Source organism: Jaculus jaculus, chromosome 22, assembly GCF_020740685.1.
Source record: "Jaculus jaculus isolate mJacJac1 chromosome 22, mJacJac1.mat.Y.cur, whole genome shotgun sequence".
NCBI classification, from domain to species: Eukaryota; Metazoa; Chordata; class Mammalia; order Rodentia; family Dipodidae; genus Jaculus; species Jaculus jaculus.
The window spans coordinates 10,527,038-10,540,460 of record NC_059123.1 but is presented as its reverse complement, the minus strand read 5'-3'; the positions used below and the strand labels follow the sequence as shown (position 1 = coordinate 10,540,460).

General features: G+C 45.0%; 1 protein-coding gene across 1 annotated transcript; it reads right to left on the bottom strand.

Moving 5' to 3' along the window:
- Positions 1–4,651: 4,651 nt before the first annotated feature.
- On the bottom strand, positions 4,652–13,374 carry Mgst1 (microsomal glutathione S-transferase 1). The gene is made up of 3 exons (XM_045139607.1): positions 13,336–13,374; positions 11,023–11,117; positions 4,652–5,197 (listed from the first exon to the last, which is right to left on the bottom strand). Exons 1-3 carry the CDS (start codon positions 13,372–13,374, stop codon positions 4,951–4,953), a joined length of 381 nt encoding a protein of 126 aa, XP_044995542.1. The 3' UTR covers positions 4,652–4,950.
- Between the last annotated feature and the right edge of the window lie 49 nt (positions 13,375–13,423).

Below are 13,423 nucleotides of genomic sequence, written 5' to 3'. Positions count from 1 at the left end.
GAGATCTTGGTTTAGTTATGATAGAGTTGGTTTCAGGTGGGTGAGACTGGAACAGGGAATGAGTAAAGATAGATGATAGTGTTTGTAAAAGCATCAATGTTACCTTATTACTAAACATTTGTAATGGTTAATTCTGGTGACAGCGGTGGTGCTAATTGTGGGTCTACGTGTATCTCTGTGTATTCAAATGTGAATTCGGGTGGAAATACCAAAGTAAATTATAATAATCTTAGCTTTCAAATAAGTCCAGTTAGGCAGCCGAAACATAAACCCATTATATTCCTTGTGATGGTGATCTTCTGCCACAGTGCCAAGATACCAGGAATAAACAACTTACATGAAGGGAGAAGAAAGAGTTTGAAGCATCGTTTCAACAGTTTCCATCCAAGGATGCTAAGTCCAGTTGCTTTGGGCTCAGATGGGATCAGAAGGCTACCCAAAACCGTGTGTGTGTATACAAAGATTTATTATTATTATTATTATTGAGGTAAGGTCTCGCTTGATCCCAGGCTGACCTTGAACTCACTCTATAGTCCCAAGCTGGTGTGAACTCACTGCAATCCTCCAGAGTGTGTCTGTTTACAAAACATACAAATTAAACCCTTAGATTTTAGACTTTGCACTTTGGAGCTCATAGTCTTTATGGTATTGAGTACCACAGCATATAAAACTGCTATTAGGGCTGGAGTGATGGCTTAATGGTTACAGCATTTGCCTGCAAAGCCACAGGACCCAGGTTTGATTCCTGAGGACCCATGTTAGCCAGATGCACAAGGGCACATGAGTCTGGAGTTTGTTTGCAGTGGCTGAAGGCCATGGCATGCCCATTCTCTCTCTCTTTCTCTCTCTCTCTCTCTCTCTCTCCCTCTCTCTCTCTCCCCCCTCCCTGTCAAATAAATAAATAAATAATAAACTGCTGTTAACATGAAGGAAAAAAAAAGAGAGAAACTTATACAGAAGTCTACATGGACAATAGTAATAGGCTGTTTCTGAGTTGCTCCAACTATCAAAACCAAAATATTAGAGCGACCTTCCACCTGTGTGAGAAACCTAAAGGAACAATTCACAAAATTTCATTAAATGAACTCCTTAAGAAATTTGGCAGGGCTGGGCCTCGGTGAACAAAGTGCTTTCTGCCAAAGCTTGAGCACCAGAATCCAGATCCTCAGAGCCCAGGCCAAGCCAGACGCTGTAGCATTAGCATCTGTAATCCTGGGGAAGGAGAAAAAGGAGAAGGCTGCCTTCTTTAGGTAGTTTTAGTGAGGGACAGGAGCCCAAGGAGGGAACCAGAAGATGTCACTTGGTTTGGGCAGGAATGGAGCTGTGCCTGATCCAGTTTCGCCCACGGTGGCTACAGCGCCCTCTGCTGCCTCTGCACTGAAGCGCACTGCGCAGGCGGCTGGCCTGGGGGTGGTCCCCATGCATCTGAGTCTGACGAAAGAATCCATCTCTAATTGACCATAAAGGCTTCTCCTTGCTATTCTCTGTCATCTCTTTGCTTGGTGAGCTCTTTTTTTTTTTTAATTTGTTTGTTCTCTTTATGTTTTTTATAATTTTTTTATTAATTAGTTTTGTGCACAGTGAATACAGTCAAGTTGGTACCATTGTTGGGCTCATCCATGTCCTCCCCCCTCCCCCTGGCCCCTCCTTGTTGAGGTGTATGGGTCAAGCATTGTGGAGTTAGCCCAGAGTTATGGGTAGGAGAAATGTCTCTGTGTATCATGACCCAACATGTGGCTCTGACATGCTTTCCGCCCCCTCTTCCACAAAATTTCCCTGAGCCATGTTGGGCTCATTTTTGGTCGGCTTCAGTGATGAGGTGTTGGGGGCCTCTGGGTCTCTGGATCTCTGATTTGGTAGGAGTTGGTTTTTCTCTGTGTTGATCTCCTTCACCCTTGTGCTGGTACCCGGTTCACCAGGAAAACAGCACCCTTGTTTGTTTTGCCAATTGTTCTTAGTTTCAGCCTGGGCCCTTTTGAGGTATGATGGGGTGGTTCTCTCCTTAGGATCTGCATCTATCTGGAAAAGAGAAGCAGATTCTCCAATGGAGAGTAAAGTTAGCACCAGACAAATGGGATAACCCTTATTTTTTTTATAGGTGTAGGCCCTCTTGTAGCCCTTGATTGGTGGTAGCTTGATATTGGAGAGCGGGCTCATGTTTGGATATGGTTCTGACTTGTTTCCCAGCTCCAGCTATGAGTCCACTGAGGGGTCAGTTAGCCAAATCAAGAGCAGTTGGGTTTCCCACCGTGGCTGTGGGCCACCATTGCACTTGTGTGAGCATCACAACAGGTGAGCTCTTCCATTGCTGAGACCGGAGAGAGGGCTCTCCCTCTGCCTGGGCACTTCCCTGTTGTCCTCCACCTGGGTCATGCTTTGGAGTAAGTTCTCACTTTGATTACAATGTGTGATTTTTCTCTGATCTACCACATGAGCATTTCCTCTAAGCTCTGGGCCTACCAGCTGCGGGATTTCTGTAAACTCGGGGTAACCGTGGGCATAACTCTTTTTACTCCCCATCTCTCATCTGAATTCCCCCATCTCAGCTTTGTTCCTTTCCCTCTGCTATTGCTCCTAACTTTCTTCCATAGGGATTCTAGGTGGGTGCTGTTCCTCCCACTGGGGGCCAGAGTTCCTCCATATCATCCTGCATAAGCTCCTAGATGCGGTCTTCCATGTCACTCTGCCTCTTTCTAGATCCAAATTTCTCTTAAGTGACTCTCACAAACGGTGCTTTGCTGGGGCACAGGAGTGCCTATTTCTTGTACACCTCTCTACACAAGCTCCTGGGTAGATCCCATCTTCTGTGTGCCTTCCCCTAGATCCCAGCTTCCCGTAAATGAATGTCACAATTTATTGTCTCTCCCTACATAAACTCAGTAATTCATAATTTATCCTTCTTGAGTATTTTTTATCAATTCTTTAGTTTTTGTGTTTTATTTTTTATTTTTTGTTTGTTTGTTTGTTTTGGGGATAAGGACTCAAAATTGGAGTCATACATTTGGGAGACTGCTCCTGAACTCCAAAGCGCTACATCACCAGCACATCTGTGGTGAGAAGGGAGGAGAGACAGACCATCCACAAGCACACAGACCAGCTAGACGGGAAAGCACAGCGCTGAACAATACAATGGAGAGACCCTGTCACACACTAGGTCAGGAACAACACCCGGGTTTTCCTCTGACCCCCACGTGTGCACTGTAGCATGCACGTGCCCGCATGCACCCGCATTCACACACACAAGCATACACCAAAAAGAAATATGCATATAATTAAAGTTGAAACTAATCAAGAGACAGTAAGGAAAACTAATAAAAACTATTGACATTTGAAAGAAAAAAAATTGACATTTTGGAAGTTATTACAAAAGGGGTGACTCCATTTGAGGCCACTAATCTACACTGTATGGAGTTAGATATGTTCATATTTGCATAGATACATTAATCTGTTTGTGTGTTTATATTCTTACAGAGAAACCAAACTGGGCATCACTGAGTGCCAAGCCCATTGGGGGAAAAGGCATGGAGGAGGGGGGAATACACACAGTCTCATTTTCATCCCATCTATGATTACATACTGAGGATGAGAACGCATCTTTACAACAGGCAAATCTGGTTAGCACTGTGTTACTAAGCTGTGACTCAACTTTAACATCACTAATAAGGGGGCCACCTGATGACGCAGACCTACGGACGTATTACACTGGGGAGGCGCATCACCACAGATGTTTAATCCAAACCTCAGGATGAGAAACAGTGCATAAAGCAAACCCAGATAAAAGGACATCCTGGCAGGCGTGGGGCAAACACCTTTAAGCCCAGCACTCAGGTAGGAGGATCGCCATGAGTTCGAGGCCACTCTGAGACTACATAGTGAATTCCAAAAAAAAAAAAAAAAAAAAAAAAACACAATGTTCTGTAAAACAACTAAAGAACTGGCTTATACTCATGGAGAATGTCAGCATTACAAAAGCAATAACAGAGCGAGGGGATGCTTCCACTTTCACGAAAGGGGCATGAAATCATCAGAGGTGATGTGTGTTCCTTGCTTGGCTCTAAGTCAAAATCAAAGCAACTTCAGAGGTGATTGTTGGGGAAAATGGAGAAATCTGAAGGTGTAACCTACATTAAATATCTTTGCGGTGACATTAGATTTCTTGGCTGTGACAATGGCATGGTGGTCACTTGGATATTATCTTGTTTGTAGGAAAGACATGGAAAAGCATTAAAGATCTACAACTTATTTTCAAATTGTCCAGAAAAGCAAACAGAGAAATAGCTAACGCAAATGTGCCTAGATGAAAATTTAAAACCGGTGAGTGCTTAAAGGCACTTTGCAAAGCCTAGTGTTCCGGGTTCGATTCCCCTGTCCCCAGATAGAGGCACATGAACCAAGAGGCACAGGCGTCTAGAGTTCTCCATTTGCTGCTGCCAGAGTCCCAGGAGCGCCTGTTTTCCTATCCTCCCTCCCTCCCTCCCTCCCTCCCTCTCTCTCTCTCTCTCTCTCTCTCTTTCTCTTTCCCTCCTTGCAAATAAATAACTAAAACTTTAAAGAACTAGTATAGAAGAGAGACATTGTCTTAGTGTTAAACTTTCCCATAGGTTACCTTTGTTTATGAAATAATTACTTGGGAAAATAAAACCAAATGCAATTCTTCTTTTGTAATTTTATTATATGTACTATTGAGAGACAGGTCTCTAATACACGCCATCCCTTTTCTGTAGAGCCACAGTATGACATGTTGATGAATGTTAAACACTGTAACGATCAGGACTTACAACAGAACCTTTTTAAGAATCAGATAAAAAAAACAAAACTATAAGGATGATTTTGTTAAATTTCTAGTCCCGATACAAACAACAGAAGAAACTAATGTGATCATCTTTGAAATGGGTCTTCCCCAGCTCCGCTCCTCCCCGAAACCTGAGAGACCATTCACTGTGCGGGCTCTTACAGGTAGAGCTTGCTCCTCAGCACCCTGTAAGCCATGGACAGAGTCACGCCGTAGCCAACGAAGAAAGCCAGGGCCCGATTGGGCTGCGGGAGGGGAGTCAGGTAGGCAAGGGTGTGGTAGACGCGCGCGCCCACGAACACTCGGAAGTGCAGGAGGGCCGTGGAGAGGTCGGGGCCGCTCAGCGAGTAGAGGAGGCCGATGCCCAGAAACGGGACGATGTTCTCCAGGTCGTTCAGGTGGGCTCTGTAAGAAAGATGACCGTTCAAGTTTGCACGTCTCTAGAAGCACGGCCCTTCCCTCTCTCCTAACGAGAAGTGCGAGGTCAAATGGAAGAGTGGATCCTCTGCTGGGCTGCTTTGAGACAGGGTCTCGGGGTGCAGCTCAGGGTGGCTTGGAACTTCCTACGCCGTCTCGGCTGACCTCAAACTTACAATCCCTCTACCTTCAGCCCCCCCCCCCCCCCCCACCGCTGAACGCTAGGAGTATAAAGGCATGGTCCAGTCATACGCGGCAGTGTTGGCAGATCTTTAAATTATTTTCAAAATCTTTTTTTCCCCCTTCAAGTTTTCTTGCTTTCTTACCTTTTAATTCAAACATCTTATTTTTTTTTTATTTTTAATGTATCTTGAGAGAGAATTTCATTTCCTGAATATGCTTTCTCAGATGAAAAGAAGAAAGGAAGTGAGGGAGGGAGGGAGGGAGGGAAAAGAGAAAGAAGGAAGAAGGGAAGGAAGGAAGGAGGAAGGGAGGGAGGAAGAGGAAGAAGAGAGGGATGGAGGGAGGGAGGGAAGGAAGAAAGGAGAGCTAGCGGTAGTTGTGAATGCCTGTCATCCCAACATTTAGGAAGTACAGGAAGACCAGAAAGGTGCAGGGAAGGAAAGACGGAGGGAGAGATGGAGGCAAAATGAACTTCCTGCCGTTTTTTTTTTAATTTTTTTTTGTTCATTTTTTATTTATTTATTTGAGAGCTACAGACACAGAGAGAAAGACAGATAGAGAGAGAGAGAGAATGGGCGCGCCAGGGCTTCCAGCCTCTGCAAACGAACTCCAAACACATGTGTCCCCTTGTGCATCTGGCTAACGTGGGACCTGGGGAACCGAGCCTCGATCCCGGGTCTTTAGGCTTCACAGGCAAGCGCTTAACCGCTAAACCATCTCTCCAGCCCAACTTCCTGCGTTTTATCTGCTCACTGCCAGTAGAAGACCAAAGGTGTATATATAATCCATCTAGAAACTTTTCTCTGATTTGTGGCGCCTTGGGCTTCTACGGCTAGTGTTATGTATGCACGGTACGTCGTTATTGACCTTGCGTTTTAAACAGCACATAATTTGTAGATCTTTTTCAAGTGTGTCTTATTAAAACTTGCTTTTCAGTCTAGAAAACAAAACCTGGACAGGATTTTCAGCTGTTGCTACACATTTCAGAAATGAAAAGTATTTCTCTTCGATGTTCCTGTCTTCAGCTTGGACCTAAAATATAATCATTACACACTGCCTCTTCAGGGAACATCTCCCTCTCTTTTCTCATTCCTGTTTCTCCTAAGATCTCTAAGATAGCCTGAACCCTACCCCCCCCAAAAAAATGATGACAAATAAAGATATGAAGAAAGCAATAAAGATATGAAGAAAGGTGGAGAAGGTAAAGTCTGCAAACAGTTTCAGTAAAGAGCTGCCCGTGTCTGAAGACAGCAGCTGCACACAGGGCAGGAGCGAGGCTCTGTCCCCTTTCTGTCACCAAACAACACAGCGCCACTGAGGCTGGAGTGAGGGGCGACGGCCACCGTTCTCTGCCTCCTCGGTGACACCAGCCACGCTGGTTTCGCGTGTCTGAATTCTCCTGTAATACCACAGAGACGTCATCCCCCTCTATTCTTGGGTGTGTCTGGAGCTTCCTGCACAACATTCTAAAATAAATAAATCAATAAAAGCACTGAGCACTGAAATGATAAAGGGAGACCCTTTTTGGCAAACAGTATTTAGTCCCCACTTGGGAGCCTAAACAGCCTATGTGCGGAGACTGTCGGACAGAGTCTGAGAGCAGAGAATCCAGCCAAGGGCAGCAGAGGAGATGTGAGGGCAAAGGGAAGGAAACTGGGAACCGAGTCCCAGTGACCAGCATTCCTGAGCCCCTTGCCCCTCTTACTTCTTTCTCCTGTGTAATTCTCTTTCTTTCCTTTTTCCTTTGCATTCAGGCTTTACAGACAACACTCCACAGACGTCTGTGTGCCAAGCTAGCCCCGCCTTAGGCGTTCAGGCATACCGCCACTGCCACCACCCTCCAGGCATCCTGTCCTCTCCTCCCAAGGCTCCTTCCTGGGTGGTCGCGCCCTCCGCTCGAGCGCCACCTGCAGTCGGCTCCCGAACCTGCTGCTGCCCCTCCCCCACGCAGTCAGGTCACCCCTCTTCCTCCACTCTGCTGTAATGGACCTTCCCAGCTCCGTGCCCCACCGGCCACTGTCACCCCGCATTCCCTCAGAACAGAAAACTCTGGACCAGGGTCATTCCATGCATTTAGAATGCACTGGGGGATGGAGAGATGGCTCAGCGGTTAAAGCGAAGGCCTGAGAAGTCTACGGACCCAAGTTCGATTCCCCAGGACCCACGTAAGAGAGATGCACAAGGTGGCACATGCGTCTGGAGTTCGTTTGCAGTGGCTGGAGGCCCTGGTGTGCCCATTCTCTCTATCTGCCTTTTTCTCTCTCCTCTCTTAAAACTAAATAAATGAAATTGAAATTAAAAAAAATAAAAATGGGCCAAGCGTGGTGGTGCACACCTTTAATCCCAGCACTTAGAAGGCAAAGGTAAGAAGATCACCAGGAGTTCGAGGCCACCCTGAGACTACATAGTGAATTCCAGGTCAGCCTGGGCTACACTGAGATCCTACCTTGAAAAAAAAAATACATACATACATACATACATATGTGTGTGTGTGTGTGTGTGTGTGTGTGTACACAATAGCCAACCACATACCAAGGTCCAACTGTAAAACCCTGACTGCCTCGGCTCAGAGACAGCGCTCTTACTGTGAGTCATATGTCTAAATTTCTACAAGGCTTTTTCTGTCATTGGCATGAGTTCTTACCTGCTTCCTTCAGGAAATATTTCTAAATGCCATAGGAACTTACACCCTGTCTCCCACCACTGTAAGAATGCTCAGCTCATCTTCATAGGAACATTATAAATCCCTGGAGGGCAGGAACCTAGTTTTAAAGATGGCATCCCAAAGGAAAACGTGATGATGACATCATTTGCATAAGAGTCTCCCAGCTGGGCGTGGTGGCGCACGCCTTTAATCCCAGCACTCAGGCGGCAGAGGTAGGAGGATCACCGTGAGTTCGAGGCTACCCTGAGACTCCATAGTGAATTCCAGGTCAGCCTGGGCTAGAGTGAGACCCTACCTTGGAAAACTAAAAAAAAAAGAGTCTCCCAATACATGTTCATGCAGGGCGTCCACAACAGAAGTCATGTAACCCACCCTCTATGCAGTCTCCTGCTGGGATCTCCAGTAACCTTCACTTAGCCCCACAGAACATTGGGGGGAAGGGGCGCGCTCCATCTTGGAAGGTATTGTAATATGAACGCCTCATTTTCCCTATGTACCAACCCCATGTTTTTTGTTGTTTGTTTTTTGTGGGTTTTCTTTTTTGATGCTTTCTTTTTGTTCTTTTGTTTCATCTTTTGGTACTGAATATATGTGGTCTTGAATTCTTCTTAGAACAAAGTGAAATAGACTTAATAAATTTTAATATATCAGGTGCTTTTTGTTAAAAAAAAAAATTTGTTTATTTGCCTACTGAGAGAGAGACAGAGAGAAGAGAGAGAGGAAGGAGACAATAGATTTGCCATGGGCCTCAGCCACTGCAATCGAGTCCCAGTTGTATGCACCACTCTGTGCGTATGGCTTTACATGGGTACTGGGGAATCGAACCCATTCTGAAATAGGAGGGGTGCCTTCTTGCATGGTATCCAGCAACAGAGTTTCAGCAGACTAAATGAACAGCTTGTCTGAAGTATCTGGTGGAGCTTTTCTCTTAAAAGGCTTTGCAGACAAGAGCCTTGACCGCTGAGCCATCTCTCGAGCCCTGTCAGTAGGAACGGATCGTGTAGAGGGGCCTCAAGTTCCCAAAGTAAAGCCTCGTTAAGCTTCTCCGGGAGACTTGGCTATGTGGCTTCCTCTTACCATGATGCCACTGAGATCCGAACCGGCACCGTTTTCAGATTCTGGTCAACTGTAAGAGGAGCCTGAGGGGTGTCCCGTGTGAGACTGCCTGTTCTCGAACCGAAGCACCAAAATGACACGAAAACGCCGTCAGTGCTCTGCCTCCGAAGGCTTCACTCACCTTTGCTCGTGCATCACTGAGGGCTTTGTCTTTCTTTCTTTCTTTTTTTCTTTCTTTCTTTTTTTTTTTTTTTTATTTATTTGAGAGCGACAGACACAGAGAGAAAGACAGATAGAGGGAGAGAGAGAGAATGGGCGCGCCAGGGCTTCCAGCCTCTGCAAACGAACTCCAGACGCGTGCGCCCCCTTGTGCATCTGGCTAACGTGGGACCTGGGGAACCGAGCCTCGAACCGGGGTCCTTAGGCTCATTGAGACTCTTCTCAATGCCTCTTTTGTCCTAAAACTGTTTTAGACGCATATCCTTGGTACAACGCATCCTTAAGCCGGCTGACTTAGGAGAACTGCCCAGTTACCCAGTGCTTCGCTAACTGGGCACTTGGTGTGAAGCGCCTAGGACACCTCTCCTCTTGCAAGCACTCTCATTTGATAAATGTTTGTACTGTTCCTACTAAACTGCTCTGCACTTCGACTTACCCAAGCCCATCCACCTTGCTGCAACGGATTCGTTAAAAGAACTCAGGAAAAAATCTGAGCTTATACCCAAAGTCACAAAAGGTACAATCAGAAGCAAGCATGAACCCAAGATTCACCTTGAGACCATAGATCTTCCACCGTGAGCAATGGTATCTTGCGAGAGAAGAAAGACCATGCAGAAATTATATGCAAACAGATGACTCCTAATATACAGCAGTAAAATGCTTTTCTCTCAGTCTTCATTTATTATATATCCATGCCAAACGGAAGAAGTATGTTCAAATGCACACTCTATTTACTGTCTTAGCTATTCATCATGAAGCTGTCCATATGCTTAATGCCTACCAAGATTCTCTGAAGCTGTTGTTTATTCATTGAAATAGACCCAGTGTTACTCCACAGTTTGCATGAGCATTAGAAAACGTGAAACAGGAAGATAGCTGGCAACCTCACATGTTAGAAAAGGAAAGCTAATGATCAATACAAAACAATTTTGAGGGCTGGAGAGAGGGCTCAGCCATTAAGGCACTCGCCTGCCAAGCCTAAGGACCCAAGTTCAATTCCCCAGTATCCTCGTAAAGCCAGATGCACAAATTGGAGCATGTGACTGGGATTGGTTTTCAGTGCCCAGAGGCCCTGGCATGCCTATTCTCTCTATATATCTGCATCTTTGTCTCTCTCACATAAATAAATAAATAAACATTTCTTAAAATTTTTGAAAGTTGTATGACTTTATGATAAAGAGTAAGAAAAATATTTCCCTATCTAAACTTCAAGATACTTTTAAAAACAAGTGTATGTGTTACACTGTTAGAACGGTCTGCATTTTGGCTTTTCTCTTTTCAGTATCTATTAACATAACATCTACTAAAGAGAAAAAGACAGAGAGACAAAGACAAATGGAAAATTTCCCAATTTCTCTGAAGACTTTCCTATCTTATATACAAAAGTGTCGAGTTTTCCTACCTTTTGCACGAAGTGACAATCTCCTTTTTTTGCTCTCTTTCCTGCCATTACTTTTGGGATACCCCTATACAGACCTCAGTTATCAACTCCAACAAAGCCCACAGAGTTATAACAAAGCAGGCAACATCTGAAATTATAGTGACACTTGGGGAATTATAAAGCTTGTGTAATTTATTTTATGGGCTACACAACATGACTGACATTCTTCCCCCCTCTTCTCCAAGACCCTAGACATCTTCATCAAATTCCCTGACCGTAATTCTTTCATTTCCACAGACGATGGCTCACCTTCGCACACGCTCCACGCTGTCATCTGTTCGCATATACTTCTTGGCATTCTCTCCCTTGCCAAAGCTTGCACAGTCTTCTGGGTTTGCAAAAACCTATTCCAAATGCCAAGGGGGTTAAAAAAAGAAAGAAAGAAAGAAAAAAAACTTATGCCTAGGCTGGAGATAGAGCTCCATGGTAAAGTGCTGAATTAGCAAGCACAAAACCCTAGACTCAACCTCTACTATGAAATAAATATGTAAGTATCATGAACTTTATGCCAAATACCAAACGATATAACACCAGAGGAACATGGAGCTATCCTACCCAAATCATAACTTTAATGCAAGACACACAGGCATTCGTGCTGGCCCTCACAGAGGGAAAATTTAAAGCAGTAAGTCAAACACAAGAATGGAAAAGTGAGTTTAAGACCTGAATCTTTAATGATGATGCAAACTTTCTACAAGAAACAAAAATAAACTTTAATAAAAGCCAGCATATAAAAACAGTGAAAGGGGGCTGGAGAGATGGCTCAGCAGTTAAGGCATTTGCCTGAAAAGCCAAAGGATCCCGGTTCGACTCTCTGGAGTTTGTTGGCAGTGGGCAGGAGGCCCTGGCGTGCCCATTCTCTCTCTCATCTCTCTTCCTCATTCTCTCTCTCAAATAAATAAATAAATAAAATATATTTTAAATAAACAAAGAGTGTTGGGATTAAAGGCATGTACCACCATGCCCCGCATTAAAAAAAAAAAAAAAAAAAAACAGTGAAAAGGAAGTAACAGCAGGAAAAAGAGGCTCAATTCCCATGCAGTTGACTCTTATGGTGCCCTGGCACTGTTTTCATGGTTGACACACCTTCCCTCAAGTGATGAACACTTCCAAGAAATGTCTTCACTTTCCAAAGATGTTAGAGAACAGGCCAGAAGGACTTCAGAATGAGGGAAGGAAAAGATGCCATGACTCTGTTAGTTAGGACATGCACGCTGCATTTCTTTCTCACACCGTAGAAAAATTTGGATTGAATAATCTGGTGAAATGTGAGGGCTGGATGCGTTCGAGGGTGTATGCCCCATGGACTCCTTCCTGCAATTATTATGCTGTTTGAAATGGTTTCCCCATCCCTTGAAACTTGCGATATGCATTTAAGAACTATTTAAGTATGCTCCGCTGCTTAATAATTTACAGTAAAGAAAAACACGGGCAATAAAAGTAGTTTTAATTTATGCTTGAAAATCTCATAAATATTGCAGCACTTTTTCTTAACATGATAGGAGCATTTACTGCAAATAAAGGCATGGAGGATGGCTGACAAGCACTGATGTGCCCCTTGCCGGCTCCCGAGGCCAGGCCGAACCTGGCTTATTCTTCTTGGTGCTCTATGAGTGGATGGCCGGCACTCAGCAAATGTTCAAAACACACTTTCTAAATTTAAAAAAATGGGTTCCAATAAGAAGTCCATGTGATTTGGATTTAATCCAATATGAATTATGTGTGTGGGGCGCTGGAGATCGAACCCAGGGCCATGTTGCATGTTGGGTAAGCACTCTACCTCTGAGCGACATCCCAGCCCCCGATCTCAATTTTAACCTTAAAGGGTGGAGAGATGGCTTAGCAGTTAAGACACGGGCCTGCAAAGCCTAAGGACCCACGTTTGAGCTCCCTCCAGACCCCACGTAAGCCAGACACACAAAGGTGAGACAAGCACAAAGTTGCACGTGTCCACTACACGCGCAAGTGTGTGGAGTGCGAATTCAGTGGCTGAGACCCTGGTGTGCCAGTTCTCTCTCTCTCTCTCTCTCTCTCAAAAATAAAGTAAAATAAAAATAAATAAATTTTAATCTTAGCCTCTTCCTTTACTTGTACTTAACACTGGGTAAACTACTGTGATGGCTGGATTATTTCTGTTCTCACCCAAGTCTGGTATTTGAAGGCGGAGCCTCGGAAAGGTGATTAAACATACGGATGGAACTTTCAATGAATGGATGTGCCCTTCTAGAAAGACAGAGCAGAACTTGCTCCTCTTATTCTCTCTCACTGCACCCCAACCCAACACCTTACCCAGCCATGGATACCAGGGGAGATGGGCACACACAGACCAGGCACCTGCCTCACTAGACTCTGGGTCTGCTGCCACCTTGGCCTTGGACTTGGCAACCCCTCGGACTGTGAGGATAGAGTGTTTGCTGCCTAGCAACGCAGTCTGAGATGCTGTATGGTCGTTGGCCAAGCAAATCAGACAGCTTCTTACACCTCTGTGAACTTCAGCTCCTCCCTTCTCCTGAGGCTGCTGTGAGAGATTCGGGGGGGGGGGGGGGAGGAAGATTAGCATACATGAGCAATGTAATGCAATGGCTTCTGCACTCCACACATCGTAATTCTCTCTCGTTTGTCTCTAGCGATATAAGGGTCTGGAGTTGGT

Coding starts and splice junctions, on each gene's coding strand:
- Mgst1 (XM_045139607.1), bottom strand. CDS start 13,374: ATGTGTGGAGTGCAGAAGCCATTGCATTACATTGCTCAT. Junction 11,118..13,335: donor CATTGCATTACATTGCTCAT/GTATGCTAATCT, acceptor CATTTGGAATAG/GTTTTTGCAAACCCAGAAGA. Junction 5,198..11,022: donor AGCGTGGAGCGTGTGCGAAG/GTGAGCCATCGT, acceptor TCTTTCTTACAG/AGCCCACCTGAACGACCTGG.